Raw genomic sequence first — 20408 nt, 5'->3', positions numbered from 1 at the left:
GATAGATAGATAGATAGATAGATAGATAGATAGATAGATAGATAGATAGATAGATAGATAGATAGATAGATAGATAGATAGATAATGCTCTTTTAAAAACATTTCATAGATATTCCTAACACAGTGGGTTCATGTGTTATTCATGTAGGCAGTTGTGCAACATTTGGATTTTGAGCCCTATTCTGTCAACTAGAGCCATCCAGTGGTGCTTTGAGGAAATTTAAAAAGTATAAACACATTGGTTCAAGGATGTTTGTCTTTTTGTCTTGTTTTTAAATCACATTATCTAGAGTTTTTATCTATTACTTTATTTTTCCTACCAAGCAGGTAGATAACATGAAGGCAGGATAAAGTTGTCTTTCTGCATTATCTACAGAAAGATTTTTAATGCTTCAAGATTGATTTAAAGATGAAAGGGGCACTTAAAGAGTAAAAGAAAAACTCCTCATACAATTTTTCCTCTTGCTTTTTAAAACAAGGAAGTATTTTAAAACAAGATTTTAAACCAGACTTTCATACATGTATCTCTCTTTCGCAAATTTCTTGTGGTCTTTCTAGCAGTGTTGCACAATAATCTCACCATGCAGTGAATCCTGTTAAGGATGATGTCAATATATAAAATGACACAAAACAATCTAATCACTTAATTAGCTCTATGCTGATATCATTACAAAAAACTACTTTTAAGGCTCTGAAATCTGCACACATTTTAAAAAGCATTTATATCCCATAATGTGACAACAAGGGAACCATTTTACTTGTTCTCACATCACAGCCTCAATTTGCCACGTTTTTCATTGAGATTTTATTTCAGTGATCATTGCAAACTGGTGCGGAAATCTGATTTGTATTCAGCCCGTCTGAGTCAATAAGTTGCAGGACCATCTTTCGCTGCAACCACAGCTGCAAGTCTTTCGGGGGTATTTCTCTGCCAGCATTGCACATCTAGAAACTAAAGGTTTTGCAAAGACTTCATTGCATATTAGCTCAAGCTTGGTCATATTGGATGGAGAACTTATGTGCAGAGTCGTAGCTAGAATTATTTAAGAAGGGTGGCCAGGGAATAACCAATGTACACTGGGGGGTGGCAAAAAGCAGATAGGTGCGAGACGCTCAGCGTCAATCTACACTGTTCCAAAAGGAAAATGAACAAGCGCAACTTCCATATTTTCTAAATAAAAACTAACTATAATTTACAACCTTTGCTAAAGCATAGACACATATATTTAAACATCCATGCTGTCTAAATTAAACGTGTGGTAGACAAAGTTCTTTCTTTATTTATTGTCTTTACTTTCCTACTTTGATCAACAGTCGTTCTGAATAAAATTCATATTTACATGTACTAATATCTACATTGAATGGATTACTTTTTATTAAAATAGTTTTTTATCTCTTTACCCCATAAGACAAAATCTCGTTTCAAAAAGAGCATGATTTCTGTATTTATCATCTTGATCATCTTGATATTTATATATTGATGTGCATAATTAACCACAGTGTTTTTGTTGTCAAGAAACTGTTAACATATGAAAAAAAAATCATGTTAAATAAGATAGACATTCCATTTTTGAGTATTACTGCTGCCACCCTCTGTATTAGAGTGAAAAAATGGTAGGGGTGGCCACAGGGGTAGGCAATGATTGGCTAAGGGTGGCCATGGCTCCGCCCCTGCTTATGTGACTGTCAGTTGGCAAGTGATAGTCTAAAATTTGTTTTATTCAAAAAATGGCAAACAAGTCCTTCCCTACATACAGTGTTTTAGCATGACTCTATAAAAGTTTTTTTTGTCCTGTCAGTTTTGGTCAGCTCCCCTGTTGTTGCCAAAGAAAAGCATCCCCTCATTATGACACTTCCACCAACTTGTTTTACAATCGGATTAGGGATGGAGTTTGTTCTCCATAAAATATTGTGTTTTCTCATTGTGCTTTTGTCTTGTCTGACCATATGTTTTATTTTCCACTTTCATTAAAATACTAAGATCTCAATAAAACCCATTAAATGTGAAAAGGTGTGTTGCTACCTTGTTTTTTATGTATTTCTTTTTAAATTATTTTTTCCTATATTACAGTTTGCCATAGAACCCTGTTATGTTTTACATTAAAATAAGAAGCTTCATATCAGTAAAATAACTGAAACACTGACTGAGCTGACTATTAATATTCCTAAATTACAATGATTTTCGGCCGCCAGAAACCCATGGCATAATCCGTTTCCATGGGAACGGCGGTCTTACGGAAGCTCACGAGTACATTAGAAGAGGGGGTTGAAACGCGATACGGACTGGAGCAGCGCAGGGAGGCCATTGCCTGACGTGGAAGGTGTCGGGAAGGGGGAAACAAACTCAGCCGCTGAGGAATCGGTGAAGGTTCAGTCTGTCGTTTTTCAGAACCCCGCGACGGCACAATGAGTCTGGATAAAGCTAACCTCTGTGACTCGCTGTTAACCTGGGTAAGTGTGAAGTTAGCAAGGCTGCCCAGCCAGGCTAACCTCCCCGGGGCTAACAGGTGACAGCAGGTGTTCGGCAAATAAACGTGAAGCCTTGAGTTTTTGAAGGCGACAGATGGAGAGCGTTGTCTTTTACCATCTATGCTCACATTAAAGCAGTAGGTAGACTTAGAGGCTGTGTTATTTGCTAACTAGCTGTTAACAAATAGGACATTTTGGTCCTGGCAGTCTGCTTTCCAAACGGACTGTGGTGTCAGCAAAGTTAGCCGCTCAGTAAATAAACACTAACATTAACCAACTAAGCTAACATTAACATTAAACTTCCAACATGTTAACTTTCTAAATCTCGAAGGAAAATCCACCTTTCTGGCTTTTATTGAAACACTTGTGAGCACAAGTTAAATCTGGAGTCCTTTGGAAGTGTTTAGATCTGTCCTTTAGGGTGGATGTGAAACACGAGATCTAATGCAAAAAAAAATAAATATTATTGAAAAAATGTTATAATTTTCTTTGTTACCACAAACACACACACATATATATATATACATATATAACCCATGTTAGCTATGGAGGACCAGCTCTACCATATTTAAAAATAAATACAGAAATAAATAAATTCTCAATAAATAAATAAGCATACAATTAATTGCCCCACAACAATACAATAAATGTAGGTAGAAATTAAATTATACAGTGAGACATAAATGTATATCTCTCTTTTAATTAGCTTCTTTATTTATTTGCCATACAATTAATTGTATGCTTACTATCCTCCATAGCTAACCTCATTATGAGGAATTTAAGGAAATATTCTTATTAAGATCATGGATCAAGAACTTCTGGAGGATAAAAAAAACCCAGAAGTTTTTAGTTTGTAAAAACAAGGGCTGAAACAAATAATCGGATTAATCGTGATTAAACAGGTATTGAAATAATCGTCAACTATTCAGTATTCCTTTAACTGACAGAGCAACCCACTTTGTGCAGTAATTATATCAAAATTGTTAAAAAAACAATATGTAAGTATTTAAGATAAAAACTTTTTTTTTTTGGTCTTTCAATATGTTCAATCCGGGTGAAACAAAAATGTTTCATCTCTTTTAATTAAGTAAATTGTCTTCCTTAAGGAGCCTTTTGGTTGTCCAATTATTACTCGATTAATTCAAAAAACAATTACATTTATCGATTTGCAAAATAATTGTGAGCTACAGCCCTAAAAATGATAAAATGTGAAAAAGTTTGAAAGATTACAGGTATTTTTCCCTTTATAAGAGAAACGTTGATCAGTGCAAAAACAATCTAGTGTTTAAAATTCTTAAATTAAGTGTATTTCCCCTTAATTTGAGTACGTAAATAAGGGGATTTAGCAATGGAATGAGTATTTTTACTCTTAAAATAAGATAATCAGATAATATGCACTTGTATTAAGACAATGCAAGAGTTTTTCTTTTTTTTTTTTTATGTAAATTGTTGTTTTGTTCCATTGGCAGTGTCTCACTCACCACCTCAATACAAGACAAAATGCACTTATTTTAAGAAAAATTACTTAGATTTTAGATTAACATTTTTTACATTGTAGAGGCTATAATGAACTAATAATGGAAATATATTTAAGGAATATGCTAAGAAAAATAGCCCTAAGCTGAGAGGTTTTTAATGTACTGTAAATGCTCCATGGCTTGAAGTGCTCCATGTAAATGCTCCATGGCTAGCACTTTGAGATTTTTCTTAATGAAAAGTGCGGTACAAATTGGATTTATTATTATTATTATTATTATTATTAAGTAGTATTGAATATTTTTTTCATAGCTTTGGTTTCATTTCTGCTGAATCTTTTTTCTTTATTTTTTTGTTATTTTGTAGAATCCAGTGGTTTAAAATCTGCTTGCTTACAATCTAACATTTAATGTTGTTTTTTATTCTCAGTTGCAGACATTTCAGGCTCCATCATGTGATGGCAAGCAGGAGCTAACAAGTGGAGTGGCCATTGCTCACGTGCTCCACAGAATGTAAGCTTGTTTACTTATTGTTGTCATGCTGTTCTGATCACTGCTCAGGAAGGACTTGAATCAAATAGTTTTTAAAAATTGTTTATAGTTCCGGGAAGTCTACATCTTCTGGTCAGGAGGAAATGTATGCGACAGCTTTGAATGCTTTATTTCGACTGATGTTTTTTTATGTAGCGATTATACAACATACATGAATCTTATTTTCTTTTTCTAATTTCATGTTTTTTGTTTTTTTGTTAGTTTTTTTTTCCTAATTTAAAACATATAATACCATTTACATGAAAAACGTCCTGATTAAATCCTAGATAGATATTTAACTATCTGGCAGAACTTGGTTATTTTTCTTTTACTTAATAATCCATCAATTTGGACCATGATTGAGGAAATTTCAGAAGTTTTTTGTTTGTTTTTCGGCTTTATTTAAGCAAGATATTCTCATAGAGATAGAAGAAGAAAAAGGGAAAAAAAAAAGATCCTTTTCAAGGGATTCCTGGCTAAAGATGTGAGGAAGATATTTATTCTATCATTTCAAATAAGGTGTCTTGCTAATGGCTATAGAAGCATTCATGGTTCTCGTGCTGCTTTCTAACTGACATCTATCCAAAAACTGGGGGGTTGGGGGGGATATCTATGTATGAAAGCTCTATATATACCATTAAGCCTGGGTGGATTAGACAAATAATCCAAAAAAGATTAACAGTTGTGCTTCCAATTTTTGTTTTAAAGAACATTGAAGCTGTTTTTTTTTTGTGTGTGCGTACTTCTGGGAGAAGAAGGGTTTAAATAAAAGATTAAAAACTGGGTCAATGATGGAGTGGCAGCCCATGCAGAGGAGGGTAACTGTACTCGGATGTCATTGGGTCTAAAAGAACCAAGCAGATTTAGGCTGCTTTTACTGCTGTGACTTCCTGTGTATTATGGTATCCAGAGATGTACTGTGGCTCTCCTGTGTTCTCATGAACAGAGACCCCTCTTGGTTTAATGAGACCTGGCTCGGCAGGATCAAGGAGGACAGCGAAGCTAACTGGCGCCTGAAGGTAATTTGTGAAGCAGCAGACTATATTTAGCGTTTACCGTCCTTTGTCTTCGGCTTTGTGTAAAATCAAAACACCAAAACTGTTCTGTCTTTCTAGGTCAGCAACTTGAAGAAGATCCTGAAAAGCATGCTGGAATATTACCACGATGTAAGTAGGTTTTAGCAGCTTTCTCAATACATCAGTCAATTGAAATACCATTAAATGTTAATTTATTATAATAGTCTGATTAAAAAGTTGAATAATAATAATAAATAGTATTATTGAAATGTATTGATCTCACATTGGAGAAATTTACCTCTGCATATACCCCATCCCCTTGGGGAGCAGTGGGCTGCCACTGTAGGGAGCCCTGGGAGCAATCGGGGGTTAAAGGCTGATTTATACCCTATTTACACTACCCTTGAAAAACCATGCCGAGACCAGTCCGAGCTCAGTAACTGAGATAACTTATCATGTGTAAATGGAAAGTAAACTGAACTGAACCGAGCTAGACACAACCGGACTGCGCTAACTGCAGACCAGTTCCAGAAGTGGGCTCGGCTCGGTTTTTCCCTGGCTCGGTTCTCTGATAACAATAGTGCATGAGCAGAACGCATCATCTCCGTCTGGCTGCACATCCCGATTCACACTCCATTCCAGTAGTTGGCGGTAATGCCCCTCCGGAAGTTGCTTGCCAACCAACACAAAACAGAAGAAGAAGAACAACTATAAACAACAATCGAAATCTTTTCCACGCAACATTTTAAATAATAATATCGAAATACAGCAATAATATTTCAAGCATAACTTTCTGAATTTGACGGGTGCCCCCATTTTGATTTGCTTGATTCCCTCCTTCTTCGTCTTCTTCTTCTTCTTGTGTTTTATGGCAGTTGGCAAACCACTTTTGGTGCATTACCACCACCAACTGCTTGATTTCCTCCTTCAATACTGGCAGTGATACCGCTGATCGTCACTAGGAGGCGAGGAGTCGAAGAACCGAGATAGCGTTATGTGTAAACTGTCGTCAGACCCGAGCTCGGCCTGGTTAACTGATCCGAGCTCGGACCGGTCTCAGCATGGATCGGTTTGTCAAATGTACTGTAAATGGGGTATTATACTTCGAAACCAGGTCCTCTACGTAGGTGTCGCAGTGAAGAAAAAGCCGTCCCGACCCCCCTCCGCAGACGCTCCGCTGCCCCTCTCCAAACTTGTAACGGACCGCAGACAGTGTTGCAGACGGGAGAGAGGCTTGTTTTGCTTTTATGAGCGTAATTGCACCAAACAAATCGTGAAGTCTGACCAGCTAGAAGATCGAGGTGCGTGAGAATGCTGGGATCCCTTTTCCACTTGGATCCCCGCTATTTTTCGCCCTCATGTCCCTCCGTTGTCAGACTAAAGTCGCCCCCACTTCCTCATCGCCTTGGCCATATCTAGACCCACAGTGTGTAGCACAGACCACTCTTCAAAATTGAGCATAAATCAAAAATGTCTGCGTCAAGCTCACTGCGACACACTGCAGCAAGAGTATAACCAGCCCTTAAGGGTATTTGCTCAGAGAGTGGGAGTGGGGCTCAAACTCAGAACCAAGGATTCCAAGCTCTGTGCCCTGACCACTAGGCCGCCACTCCTCATAAAGTAGATGGTATGAAGCTCATACTATCAAGATTCCTTAAACAGAGTGATGTATTGTCTATATATTGTTCATTATAGAGGTGCATTACTCCATTAGGGGTCCTTTTTACATTAATAACCAACATGTGCATCTGCTGGCTATGGTGTCTTCCATTTCCTGTACGATACTCTATATAGTAAGTTTAGGAAGGTTTGTAGGGATACTGTAGTTGTTAAAGCAGGTTCTGCTCAAGAACAAACTCTGATTCTCCGTGAAGCAGAGAGAACCATCAAGTCCTCTAAAGGTTGCTGTGTTTACTTTAGACTTGAGAAAACAACTACTGACAAACACCTGTGTCCCATTTTACAAGAGCTGCAATCCAGAGTAAGTTATGGGTTAAATTCCTGCATGCATTTGCTTTTCCATTTTAGAAAAGTACCAAGCAGTTACCCATAGTAAAAATGATGACACCAGAATACTCTCTGAAAAACAACCCAAGGGTTGTTTGGACAAACCCTGAGTAGTTTCTACGTTTAGCTGAGATCTGCACAAGGAAGTGCTTGGAATGCAGTGTCCTTTTCTGGAGGAACCTGTTCAGGTTGAGCTGCAAATATTCTGAAGATTCTTTAATAAAGATGTATGTTTAAATAACATTTGTATGGAGCATTTTCATATTACTATTATATGTTCGGTATGAAGAACTTCTACACATGAAGATTTCTGGGAATAAGGTCAACAATTGTTGCCTGTTATGTGGCAGCTAGACACATTTTGAACGCACCAAAAAAAAAAAAAATGTATACGCAATGTATACTCACCAAAAGTTATGAAAATATTTTATGAAGGTTGAAAGTTGCTTAATGTTGAATCTCAGGCTTAAATGTTTGTCAATCCACTTTGCTCCTTTAACAGCTCAGTTTGAGGCCACGCCCCCAGCCAGAGGATGCACGCTTTCAAGGACTCAGTCCACCTTTCCTTCTCTGTCGCTAGGTGCTGGGGGGGTGGCCACAAATTGAGTCCTTATAGGCCTTTTTTCTGCCGCTGCCACGATAAATCATGTTATTTATGTTCCATGGATGAAGGCCTCTTATATGCTTAACTCAGAGTTTATTAGATGCAGATTTTTAGCGAACCAAAAACTCTGAGTAGTTCTACCCCCTGTTTCTTACACTCTGAGTATCTGCTTTCCACTCAGGGTAGAGTGAAAACTCTTTTTTAAACTTGGCATAATAGATAACATGGCACCCCACATCTATCTTCACACTGACCTTCATGCAACATGGATTCTGTATCTTTTCTTTGGCATCAGGACTGAATCCTTTAAATCCAAATTAAACGCAAACTTCACTCTGGAATAAAAGCATTTTAGGACCACTGATCAACCTCAATCCACTTCAGATGCTTCTTACCTCATTCATTGGCTTAACATTAGAAATACAAAACATGAGCTGATGTTGTGGAAATATCTGGCATGGTGGCTACTGAAACATGGACCTTAACTGATTTTAACAGTCTTCTCATTGTTTGGTTATTCTTTGTGCTTGTGCACTTTTTAACTTCCATTAAAAATGCTATATTGCAGCACCCTGTTAATCACCAGTTGCCTTAGTTCTTCCAAGAGATTGTTTCTTCAGGATGAAGGCAAAATATTTCTGCATTTTTCTTTGTTTACATCCCGGATAAACTAATAGCTGTAACTCTATTTAATTGCTGCGAAAAACAAACCTTTTTTTGATGTTCAGCTTCTTTGAGCTGCACCTGTGCTTCTCTTTTACCCTGTTTGGTTCATGTCAGGAATTTTATTGTCTCTCCTTCCTGTGCCGTGATCCAGGTGCTTGGTCAGCAGGTCTCGGATGAGCATTTACCAGATGTGAGCCTCATCGGCGAGATGGGAGATGTGACTGAGCTGGGAAAGCTGCTGCAGCTTGTATTGGGCTGTGCTGTCAGTTGTGAAAAGAAGCAAGGTACGATATATTTTTTTTTTTTTTAACTGGTCTAAAATAGTCTGTTAAACAGATGCTCTGATGATAGAACCTGTGCTTTATTTTAGGAAACAGTCTGAGTTAATCTGTTTTTTGGCAGCGCATTAACAGCTATTGTTGTCATCTCCCAAACGCAGAGCAAATCCAGCAGATTATGACACTTGAGGAATCTGTCCAGCATGTTGTGATGACAGCCATTCAGGAGGTGAGTGAGCATCGCCATTTATCCTCCCTGTTCTCTTCTCTCCTTTTTTTTTTTCTTTCTTCTTTTATTAATCCAGCTGTTAGTCATGTGTTTGGTTCATAAGGAAAGAAGTACGGATAAACATTTGATTGAAATAATTCCCCTCAAACGCTGCTTTATTCCATTCTAAGAATAGATTTAGTGTTTTGAGGGCCAACACAGTAGGAGTTAATGTAATAAAAATAAAGCTTAGGAGGATTGTCTTTAAATGTCGCTCCTGTCAATGAGATTCTCAGGTTTTCTTTAACTCAAGCTTGTTTTCTGATCCTTTTTTTCAGCTTTTAGCAAAAGAACCTTCATCTGAACCAGGAAGTCCAGAGACTTACGGGGACTTTGACTACCAGGTAAAATTCACAGAGCTGAACATGAGTCAGCTATGAATTAAGAGGAAAGAGATTCTTTCATGCCTCCAAATAAAATCAGTACAGTTGGCTACCTGTAGAAATCACACAATTACTGATTCAAGTCCACTTTTACTTTAATATTTGTATAAGATGTTTTATTTTAACCAAATAAATGAAAAAAGCTTAAAATAAATCATACTTCTAAGCTCTTCTTTCTGCTGTCTCCACGTTTTCCCCACACAGCTTTCTTTAAGAAAGTTTCCTCTGTCATTATGTGTGATTTAAATCTATTAATAAAGTCCCCCTAGTGCTTCGAGCTGGTTCACCCGGTCAGATGAGTGTCTAACAAAAATCCTCCCTTTTGTCAGGTTTTCCCCCCAGGCTGCCTGTCCTTCCTACTTGAAGGACGGGGACTTTTTTGTGTCTGTATGTAACTTTAACTAGTAGACCACAAAATCACTTGTGGCGTTCCCCAAGGTTCCTTATGAGGGCCCCTTTCATTCCATATCTACTTGCTCCTCCTAACTTAAATTTCAAAATATAACAAATTAAGTTACCATAACTATGCAGATGACCCATAGTTTTACATTACCATGTCACCATAGAGGGATTAAAGGTTAGCATATAGCGTTGGTTACTTTATCTAGAAACCACCAATCAGGCCATAAATCATGGGTGATGTGATAAACTCAGACCTGAACCTTCAGAGGCTCGTAAAGACGGTCCCCAACCTTTTTTGCACCACGGACCGCTATATGTCAGACAATATTTTCACGGACCGGCCGGGGGGGGGGGGTAAATACGAAGTAAAATTATACGACTGCCATAAAATCACATACAAACAGCATAAAAATAAAACAACAAGCCGGTCCCATCTAGGCGTAATCGGAGACAATGACACACAAAGTGTGCTCCTGATGTTCAGTCTGCTCCGTAGTTTTGTTTTGGTCGCTGTAACCGCAGAAAATCCCGCTTCACAAACATAGGATGTTATAGATGGGATGAGTTTGAACTGAATTAACCTGTGTCAAGAGGCACAGATGCACCGACTGATGTAATTGGGAGAGAATACCGCTATTTTTTATATTTTTCAAAATAAAACATCACTCAGACTCTGACTGTCGATAAATTATATATATATACTTTTTTCTTTGCGGCCCGGTACTAAATGACCAACGGACCGGTACCGGTCCGCGGCCCGGTGGTTGGGGACCGCTGATCTAAAGAACATCTCCAGGATTAAATGACGCTAGGATGATAATGTTTTTGCAGGATTCATGCAGAATTGATTGTCTTCAAAGTTCTGCGTAAAAAGTGGATCAGACAGCTGCAGCTGATCCAGAATGCTGCTGCCAGTGTCCTCACTAGCCTTAAGAGCTCAGCTTGTAGTGTCGGATAATAGACTTTAAAATACTTCTGTTAGTCTGTAAATCACTGAATGTCTTAGCTGCAAAATACATGACAGACATTGTCAGTGTATCAACCACCCAGACCACTCAGATCTCTAGTTTAAGGTTTTTTTGAAATGTTCTTTTCCTGCCTCTATTCTGCCACTGCATTGTACTTTTCACTATGTTTTTTTTTATTTCTTTTGCTGTGTTCATACACTCTGAATTGGGAAAACTTTAAAAGGGTCTGTATGCGTTTCAATGCATTGTGTGCTCTAAATCAGATGATATTTCTTCTGTGTCCACTTACAGTCCAGGAAGTATTACTATCTGAGCGAGGAACCAGATGAGAAGGAGGACCTAATCCAGCGCTGTAAAGATCTTGAACACCAGGTTAGCTAATATTTTGCTTTAAGATTTAGAATCATAAATCAGTTTTATAAAGCTCTTCACTACACTTATATTCAGCTTTCAGAGAGATCCAGATTTTCAGATGTTCCAGAAAAGGATCCATTGGTGCAGCTTTAATCTGCTGTACCACAGCCATGTTTTTAAAGTCCTATCTCACAACTATGTGCTTTGAACTCTATTGATTGTCTCTCGGCTTAGTTGTGAACCAATGGCTGAGAAAGGGCTGAGTTATTTATTTTCCCCCCCTTAAACATACTTTCTTGTCAATAGTTGCATAACATCTAGATGAAACTGACACATAGCCTTGGGATGGATCAGTAGCCAACAATAATTTGTGCTGCTCTCAGCCCACCTGTTTGTTTACTTGCTCAGCCCACACATTGGGAATTAGTCACTGGTGTTGTTTTAGGAGCTATTTACTGTTACTGGCCCAGGGCTAAAACATGCAATCTGTCCTTAAAGTTCAGCGCAGTCTTTCGCTGTGGAAATACAACCACAAAAAGTTTAATCTCACTATTTTTTGGATGATTTTTATGCAGAATTGTCTAATTGTTAACTTCCTTATCCTGATATAACATGTTTAATAGACCTCTGCTGTATTCAGCTTAAGTTACTTCAGCTAAAAAGCAGCAGTTCTAGTGGTCTTGGTTATCTATTGTGTCTAATCTTAGCATGGGGATCTTTTTTAAACCTTAAGGGGAGCTTTTCTCTGCCTGGGAATGTCAGCTGACAACAGCATTGACGACAGAGCTTGTGAACTTACAGTAAAGCTTGTGTTTAGAGACCTTTTTTTGCATTAAGCCTGGTGAGTTTGCTTCTGCATATTAATCTGCCGGCACTAATTCAACAATTTCGTCTTCTTTACATTTATGTGCTTGGTAATGTTTTGCCTTTTGTTTCAGATCAGGGTTGCCGTTCCCTGCTTTCCACTGCTACAGATTTTTTTTTTTTTTTTTTTTGCTGCATTTTGTTGTCGGGACACCTTATTTTTCACTAAATCTCCATTGGTAATGGTTGGGATAAAGTTTCCCTCTGTTCCGGCAGCTGTCGCTGGGTGTGGAGGAGAGGTCGTCCCTGCAGGCCGAGATCCGTTCCATGAGAGAGAGGCTGAGCCGCAGCGACTCTCTGGACGCCTCTGCCACGGCCATCACCGGCAAGAAGCTGTTGCTGCTGCAGAGTCAGATGGAGCAGCTGCAGGAGGAGAATTACAGGTACAAAAGTTGGGTGTGAGAATGTGATTGAGCTAATTTTCTAGACCCACTTGTGTATGCACTGAGTCATCTCGGTCGGTTGTGTTTTTCGCAATGACTCGACTAAGCCACATTAACCACCGTGTGTCTCAGGCTGGAGAACAGCAGAGATGACTTGCGCGTACGTGCAGACATGCTGGAGCAGGAGGTGGCCGACCTGCAGCACAGGAACGAAGAACTGACGAGTCTGGCGCACGAAGCCCAGGCGCTCAAAGATGAGATGGACATCCTCAGGTGAGAGCAGAAGTCACTCCTGTTCTCCAACTTCTGAATGGATCAATCATGAGCGCTGCAGCAGTGATCTGCACATCTTTAAATATAAGCTTCAGATGATGAAATGAAGGAAACTTTTTCTACTTTTAAGAAACTGATAGTACTGAGTGAAACTGCTGTAATTATGACCACAAGGCGGTTGAGTCACATGGACTGTGAGGGTTTCTGTTCTTGCTTTGCAGCTTGTTTCATCCAGTTCATTGATGGTTTAGATTGGCCAACAAACCAAGATTTATGCCCCTTGTCTTTTTAGTCTTCAGGAAATCATATTTAAATTTCAAATAATTCTGGCTGAAACTTGTAAACATGTACTCTCTATTTAGAACATTTTTATAATTTCTTAAAATCTGTATTTTTTATTTTTTTATTTATTTATTTTTTCATTATCTTATGCAGGCCAGTTAGTTATACGTCAGCCTTAAGCTAACAGAACTGGTAGCGTTGCGAGGCAAGGGCTGAAACATGTACGGCTGTAAGCCTTCTACACCAAACCAAGCTTCTGCCACCCTGGCGTCCTCTTCCACAACAACTTCGTCCCCGCTTTCCTCCTCTAAATAAAAAATGTACAATGGAGGAGACTCATCCACGACCTCCGACACAAAACTCTCCTCCTCTTGCATGTTTCCGCTGTCCATAGCGTTCCTTGACAATGTTGTTGCTAAGTGCCACTTGGTCCCAATGGAATTTCCCATTGGGAACCTACTAGCACTAAGTTGCTAACTGGTTAACCAGATGCTTCCGACAAAACGGCCACAATCAAACTTACTTGTGAGCCTTCCGCCACAACAATGCTGTCCTCTCGATAATCGAACCGATCACATTCACTTTATTCACTCGTGTAAAGTCGTGCACCACTCGGGAGAATTCAGAAATGCGACGTTTGGAACGGCCACTTTCCTACAACTTTACCATCTTTTTTACTTCCCAAAAAAATGATTTAATTGTATTGTTTTAGGATTTTGATTAATACATCAATAAATTGGTGATTGTTGCATAATAGAAGCTGTTTTAGAATAATTTTCAAATTTCGCCGCAGTTGTTTAAAAAGTTCTTCTGTGCTTTGACTAGGCCATTCTAATGAACAAATATGCTTTGATTCAAGTCATTCCACTTGCCTGTAATACAGATCTTTCACCACCTCTAAAAGGTTATCTGCAAGGCTCACTCTTAATTCAAGCACGTCATCATTACATCAACTCTATCAGGTGTTTTTTCCCAAAGCATAATGCTGTCAGCACTGTGCGTCACCATGGGGGTGATGTTTTCAATCATTTGTTTTCTGCAATTCATACAGTTGCCCAGTAGAAACGCTGCAAATGGTAATCTAAAAATAAGTAAGAATGTCTTAAAATAAATATATTTGCCCTTAATTTGAGCTGAAAAATAATGTTTTAAATGTAAATTATGTATTTATTCAATTGGCTGATGGCCATTGGAATAAGACAATTACTTACCTGCTCAAAACAAGAGAAAACACACTTATTCCAAGTAAAACTGATAGGCATACACTTAATTTTTTAAAGTATAATACTTCAATGAGCCCGTCTTTGTTTAGTCTTAGAATAAATCTACATGTTGTGTCCTTTGTGGACAGTGGGACTCCTAACAGGCTGAATACATACGTCAGCGGTGTCCATATGTAGTTCTCAAGAGGTTGTGTCGTGAATATGTTAGACGTCACCCTGGCTCATCACACCTTAATTAAATTTATTGGTAATTAGCCAGTTCCTGGGGAGGTTGAAAACATGCTGTGGCGCTGATTGAGTCATTTGAATAAGCTGTTAGGACAGAAAACACACATTTAAATCATGCAGGGCATCAGCCCCTGATGACTGGAGTACCACACTCTGTGCAATTGGTATGCAAGGCATATGGTTTTAATAACTGGAATATGTTTCAGTCTTAAAAAAAGGTTTTATAACTAAAAGTTACATTTATTGATCAGGCAAAACATATTGGCTGCGACTTGATCAAAACTTCAATGCCCTCCGAAAAGTTTTCTTTTTGCAAATACCGGTATATCACTAAAATATGAGGCTTAAATGCATGCTTCTTATCTAATCAGCTCATTTTTAATACATTGCAAGAAGCCGTTACTGATGTTACATTATATTATGCTGTCTTACCTTCTGTTTACTGCATCTGCTACATGGCCTCCTGCTTAAAGCCAACAGATAGTCGTCTTTTATTCACACAGAGGTGGAGCCTGTGTACTTATTAGGTTTTATTTAGAGGTGTTGGGATAGAAGGTTATGCATTAAATTATGATAAAGTCATCAGGTTTTATTAGTCAAACCTGTTAAATCTGTGATTCCTTGTTATCCCAGTATGTTACTTGATAGTTTGAGGTTTTAATGTGTAAAAATGGGACCAGATTTCAGGATTGTAATTACTTTTTAAGACCTTTATGTAATAGCCTGACTGTCTGTGAAAACACTCCCAATTTGCTGTGTTTTGGAAAACAAAAGCTCCAAGGTAAGCATATTTTAGTTAAAAACGTTTGACTTAACTAGTAAAGCTCCACTAAACTAATCTAATATGTACACAAGGAAAAAAATCATAATCAATAAAATCATGCAGTGATTCACAGTTTTGACCTCATTCCAGTTTTTTTAAGATAAACTTTGTTTCTTGAACTAATTTAGAAGAATTGGAATGTGTTCAAACCAGTTCACAATGCAAATCCAAGAGTTAAATAATATTTTAGTTGAATAGTTAAAGCTAAGGCCCACCTAGCTTCCTTATGCTTGGCTTATGAAACAATTGAGCTAACAGCTAGCAGACAGAAGGGAACTCATTTAAAAAGAACTTTTTTGTCACATTTTTGTAATTAGATGTAATTAGAATATGAGGAAATTCGTGAATGTTACATTAGTCTTTAATTCTTTAGTGAAATAAAGGTTGTTTTAACTTTATAAACAAATGCTCAGTATTGTCAGCATGGGGTACCATGCGGTAACCATTGGCTTCATGTTAGCTTGCCTTACATGATAATAAACACCTGAAATGACCAAAAATCATCTAAATCAAAATCGTTTAGCTGGAGACTCTTTCCTTACGTTTACCAGACCTGTAACATCTGATCTCCCTTTTGGAAAAGGTTTAGTTGTTTCTAGTGTTTTGCAGCTTAGCATGCCAGGTCTGCAGCAGGGAAGCTAATGTCCTTTCCTCTCAGATGCTCCAGTCTCTGGCATCTCAAAGTTTTATTTTAACTTGGGGGAAAATGTTGCAGAACGATCTATTTTTGCTAAATAGAGTAGCATTTCTGAGAAGGTCTTTTTAGCCTTCAATCGGTCTGCAGATTCTGGTCCTGAACCTGGTTTCAGGACTACTTCATTAGAGCAGGGGTCAAGTAATGAAATCCATTTAGCCATGTTGTCTTTCTTCTCCTTAATGTATCTCCCCTGGGGTAGAGAAGACGGCAAAGAGGGTAAGAGACTGTTTGTGGATTCCTTTGTCCCCAAGCGTGGTACAACAGAGGAAAACTGCACCTTCCACTGTCAATATTCAAAGAAAATCGGCCTAGTATGACTTCAGTCCTCAGTGTCCAAAACTAATATCACGGCTAAAGGCGCTGTAAGAAACGAGGTGTACAGTACAGGACTGAGACGGGTCAAATCCAAGAGATGGCAGAGGGTTTATTTTCTGTTGAGATATGACGATGGTCTTTTGGTTCTTGAGTTATCAGGAAACTGGCAACTTATCTGCGTCGGTATCTGTTCCTGACTCTATGACGATGTCATTTGTCTCTGAAAATAAACTATGTCAACCAAATATCCCAACAGACACTCGTCTGACCGGGTGAACCAGCTCGAAGCACTAGTAGAGACCTACAAGAGGAAGCTGGAAGATCTAGGAGACCTGCGCAGACAGGTGCGCCTCCTGGAGGAGCGAAACACCGTGTACATGCAGCGCACCTGCGAGCTGGAGGAGGAGCTACGCAGGGCCAACTCCGTTCGCAGTCAGCTGGACACCTACAAGAGACAGGCAAGCTGCGTGCTGCTTCATCTGTTTGCCCATCTGAGTGATGATAAACTGAGTCTGGCTGCTGATTGTGTTTGGAAAGATTCACTGTTTTCTTGGAAAGCTCCAGCAGACTGTCCCTTTTTTTTATTTTTTTTAGGCTCATGAGCTTCACACCAAGCATGCAGCAGAGGCCATGAAGGCTGAGAAGTGGCAGTTTGAGTTCAAAAATCTTTACGACAAATACGACGCACTGCTGAAGGAGAAAGAAGTGAGTTGACGCACCTCATCGAGAACATCTAGAAATGCTTTCTTGATCTGCACGGTTCTGTCATTTATTGAAGATTCCTGAGATCTGATGGAGATTTTCCTGATTGTCCATCGGGTAGATATACGGATGCACTGCATAGGCTTATAGTGGCCTTTTGACCTTTTTTGTTTTTTAACAATTTTCCACATTGCAACCACAAACTTCATGTCCTTCTTTGTGGTTCTATGTGATTAACAAACACTAAAAAAGGGGGAAGTAAAATAAAAATGGATGGTTTCATTATGCGTTGAATGTTCTCCTTTAGTCTATCAGCATTAATAAATAACCTAATCATTAGAGTCTGTGTAATGTAATCTCAGTCCAGCTAATGTGTGGAAAGAACCTTGTCTTCCAAAGAAGGGGCGTGAATACTTTTTAGAGGAAGACGGGGTGTCTTATCCAGTGCTGCATTCACACAGAAAGCATTGTGAGCGTCAAAATGTTTCTGCTCATTGAAGTAAGAAGCATGTTGGGAGCATTTTTGACGCCCTTGATGCACATCGTGCAAAGTGAGGGCAGACCTTTTCTGGCGCTCTTTCCTGTTTTCTTGTAGATGTAAAGAGAAGAGAGTGGCTTTGCTTTATTAGCTGTAATCAGGTTTCTGATCCTAGCTTTAAATACAGCTGTTCTGAGTGGTAGACTCCCATGTACCACAGGGGGAGCAGCCACTGCACAGGAAAAAATCTAAATCCAGATAAGTCATTTTTTTTCTTAAAATAAGTGCATTTGTTCTTGGATTGAGGAGATAAAAGATACATTTTGCCAAGGGAATAAGACGATTTACACTTAAAATGAGAAAACATAATTGCATTGTCTTATTCCAAGTGCATATTATCTAATTATCTTATTTTAAGAGTAAAAATACTCATTCCATTGGAAAACTGTCTCATTTACCAACTCAAATCTAGGATAAATACACTTAATTTAAAGGTATACTATGCAACCGGTGTTGATTTTCCAGTGAGGCTCCCCCCAGAGGGCGAAAGTAAAAGTGCACTGTCGTAAATATGCTCAGCTGTTCTCCTGGTTTCTCCGTCAAGCCAGGCGCGGTTGTTTTGAGATTAGCAGACAGGCGAATGCAACGAATCACCATGTCTACTGCTGTAAGTGACTATTTTCTTCCAATTTTCGAGTTTGAAAATTCTCGCTGGTTCCACCATGATAACTGCACAAATATCGCCACTGCACTAGCAACGAGCATGCCTTTCACTGGGGGAGTGTAGCAGTTCTCGCCGTAAAGCAAGACCGACTCTCGCGATGCATGAGACTTCTGAGTCTGTGGGTGCGGGCCGGTGCTCCTGCAATTGCAAGTACGGTATTTCCCCTACAGACCACCAGGGCGGCCGAGAAAACCTTTGTTCGACCTGAAATGACTCATTTAATTATCCAAAACGTTATGGAACACATTGATTGACTGAAAAACGTTGCATAGTATGCCTTTTAAGACATTTTTACTTATTTCAATATCGTTTTTCCAGTGTGTAGATCCAGCCATAGTTCCCTCAACCCAGCCAAGCTCTTTGGGATTTTCTGCTGCCGTTTGTAGTGGCTGGAAGGGAATATAAGCATTTTTTAGCTGGTAAAAACTGTGATAATAGAAAATAAAATCAAACATACTTTGTCAACAAGTTATGATATTTTATATTTGTATTTATAAAGTTATCCTCTATTTAAGGCCAAGTGGAATTTTCTTAAAACCTTAACAGAATCTGCTCTTGATTAGTATATAAACCTCAAAGCTTAGATGGAAATTTGTCCAGTAAATGTGCTTTATAAGAATTAAACAAAAACTGACCAAATCAGAACTTTAAATATTCCTAAAACCTTTTTTTATTTTTTGATTGTTTGTTTTCAATATTTTGTTTCTGTGCAGCGTTTGATTGCAGAAAGAGATTCTCTGCGGGAGGCGAACGATGAACTGAGGTGTGCGCAGGTCCAGCAGGGCTATCTGAGTGGAGCAGGTGAGCTGTGCAGGTTTGAACTGGGTTGAGTTTTAGTAAAACCTGTTAATGCTGCATGTTTGATTCCTTCTGTAGGAGACTTGACTGACGGCGATGTCACTGTGGGAAACCTGGCTGCAGAGATTATGCCTACAGAGCTAAAGTAGGGAAACTTATTAATGCTGTGAGGACGTGATCTGGGATGTGTAGACATGTGTGCATAGTGGATCCTAATAGCTGTGGCCTCTTTGGTAGCCCCCCCACCCCCCTGCTGTTTTCATCATGCTGTCTTTAAAGTTTATTTTTGGAAGTTGAATGTTCAGCTGGTCGGTGAAACTGTAACACACGGCCCATTTGGCCTGGCTGTTGTCAGATAAGAGCCTCCACGTTCAGTCTCATCTGCCCTGTTTCCATTCCTCCTCTCATTCCGCCGTTCTTTCTTTGATAGGGAAACCGTTGTACGTCTACAGAGCGAGAACAAAATGCTGTGCGCTCAGGAGGAGACCTACCAACAGAAACTTGTCAAGGTCCAAGCGGAGCTAGAAGAGGCTCAGCGCAGCAAGAATACCCTGGAAGCTCAGAACAGGTAGGAGTTAGTGGATGGATTCATTATGCAGACCCACTTTTTTAGTAGCGTTGGATAACCGTTCCCCTCTGGGGGCCACCATATTGTGCGTTCCTGGACATGAGATTGTGGATTTGGCTGAGGGAAGGAGTGATATCTGCCTAAATGTCAACTCACCCTCTGGACTGTGTGTTGAGCGGAGCTGTGTGGGCTGGGCTGGAGGACAGGCAGCAGAAAGCCAGATTGCCCCTTCAGTGTGTGTTTATGTGCGATGGCGGGTGTGTGTTTACATGCCTGTGGGCATGTGGACATGTGGGTGGACTGTTTGTGTGTGTGTATGTGTGTGTATCCAATGCAACACCAGGCTGAGGGTGTGGGAAGCATCCTCAGTAACAGGAGGAGAGGAGTGGAGTGAGCATGCTCAGCGTCCAGGCGGCGCACTCGCTGGAATGGACGACAGGTGCTTACAGCAGATGCACAAAGTTCCACTTAAAACGTTTTTTTTTACCTACAGTGGAGTTGATATATGATTTAAAGGGAAACATTTGAGGCATTCTCATACAGGTGCTGGTCATAAAATTAGAATATCATGAAAAAGTAGATTGATTTCAGTAATTCCATTTAAAAAGTGAAACTTGTATATTATATTC

At 39.2% G+C, this 20408-nt stretch overlaps 1 protein-coding gene across 1 annotated transcript in view; it reads left to right on the top strand.

Moving 5' to 3' along the window:
• The first annotated feature begins 2270 nt into the window (after positions 1-2270).
• Positions 2271-20408, top strand: part of hook2 (hook microtubule-tethering protein 2) — a 27230-nt gene continuing 9092 nt past the window's right edge. The window contains exons 1-15 of the mRNA XM_015379398.1: positions 2271-2451; positions 4375-4457; positions 5422-5494; positions 5591-5641; positions 8920-9052; positions 9208-9275; positions 9593-9658; positions 11359-11439; positions 12502-12668; positions 12801-12941; positions 16766-16967; positions 17104-17214; positions 19127-19214; positions 19290-19356; positions 19642-19779. Coding sequence (XP_015234884.1) covers positions 2407-2451; positions 4375-4457; positions 5422-5494; positions 5591-5641; positions 8920-9052; positions 9208-9275; positions 9593-9658; positions 11359-11439; positions 12502-12668; positions 12801-12941; positions 16766-16967; positions 17104-17214; positions 19127-19214; positions 19290-19356; positions 19642-19779 — 1514 coding nt within the window. The 5' untranslated portion in view covers positions 2271-2406. The remainder of the gene's footprint in view (positions 2452-4374; positions 4458-5421; positions 5495-5590; positions 5642-8919; positions 9053-9207; positions 9276-9592; positions 9659-11358; positions 11440-12501; positions 12669-12800; positions 12942-16765; positions 16968-17103; positions 17215-19126; positions 19215-19289; positions 19357-19641; positions 19780-20408) is intronic.

Source organism: Cyprinodon variegatus, unplaced genomic scaffold (genome assembly GCF_000732505.1).
Source record: "Cyprinodon variegatus isolate N-32 unplaced genomic scaffold, C_variegatus-1.0 Scaffold190, whole genome shotgun sequence".
NCBI lineage: Eukaryota > Metazoa > Chordata > Actinopteri > Cyprinodontiformes > Cyprinodontidae > Cyprinodon > Cyprinodon variegatus.
This window is presented reverse-complemented; position numbering and strand designations above follow the sequence as displayed.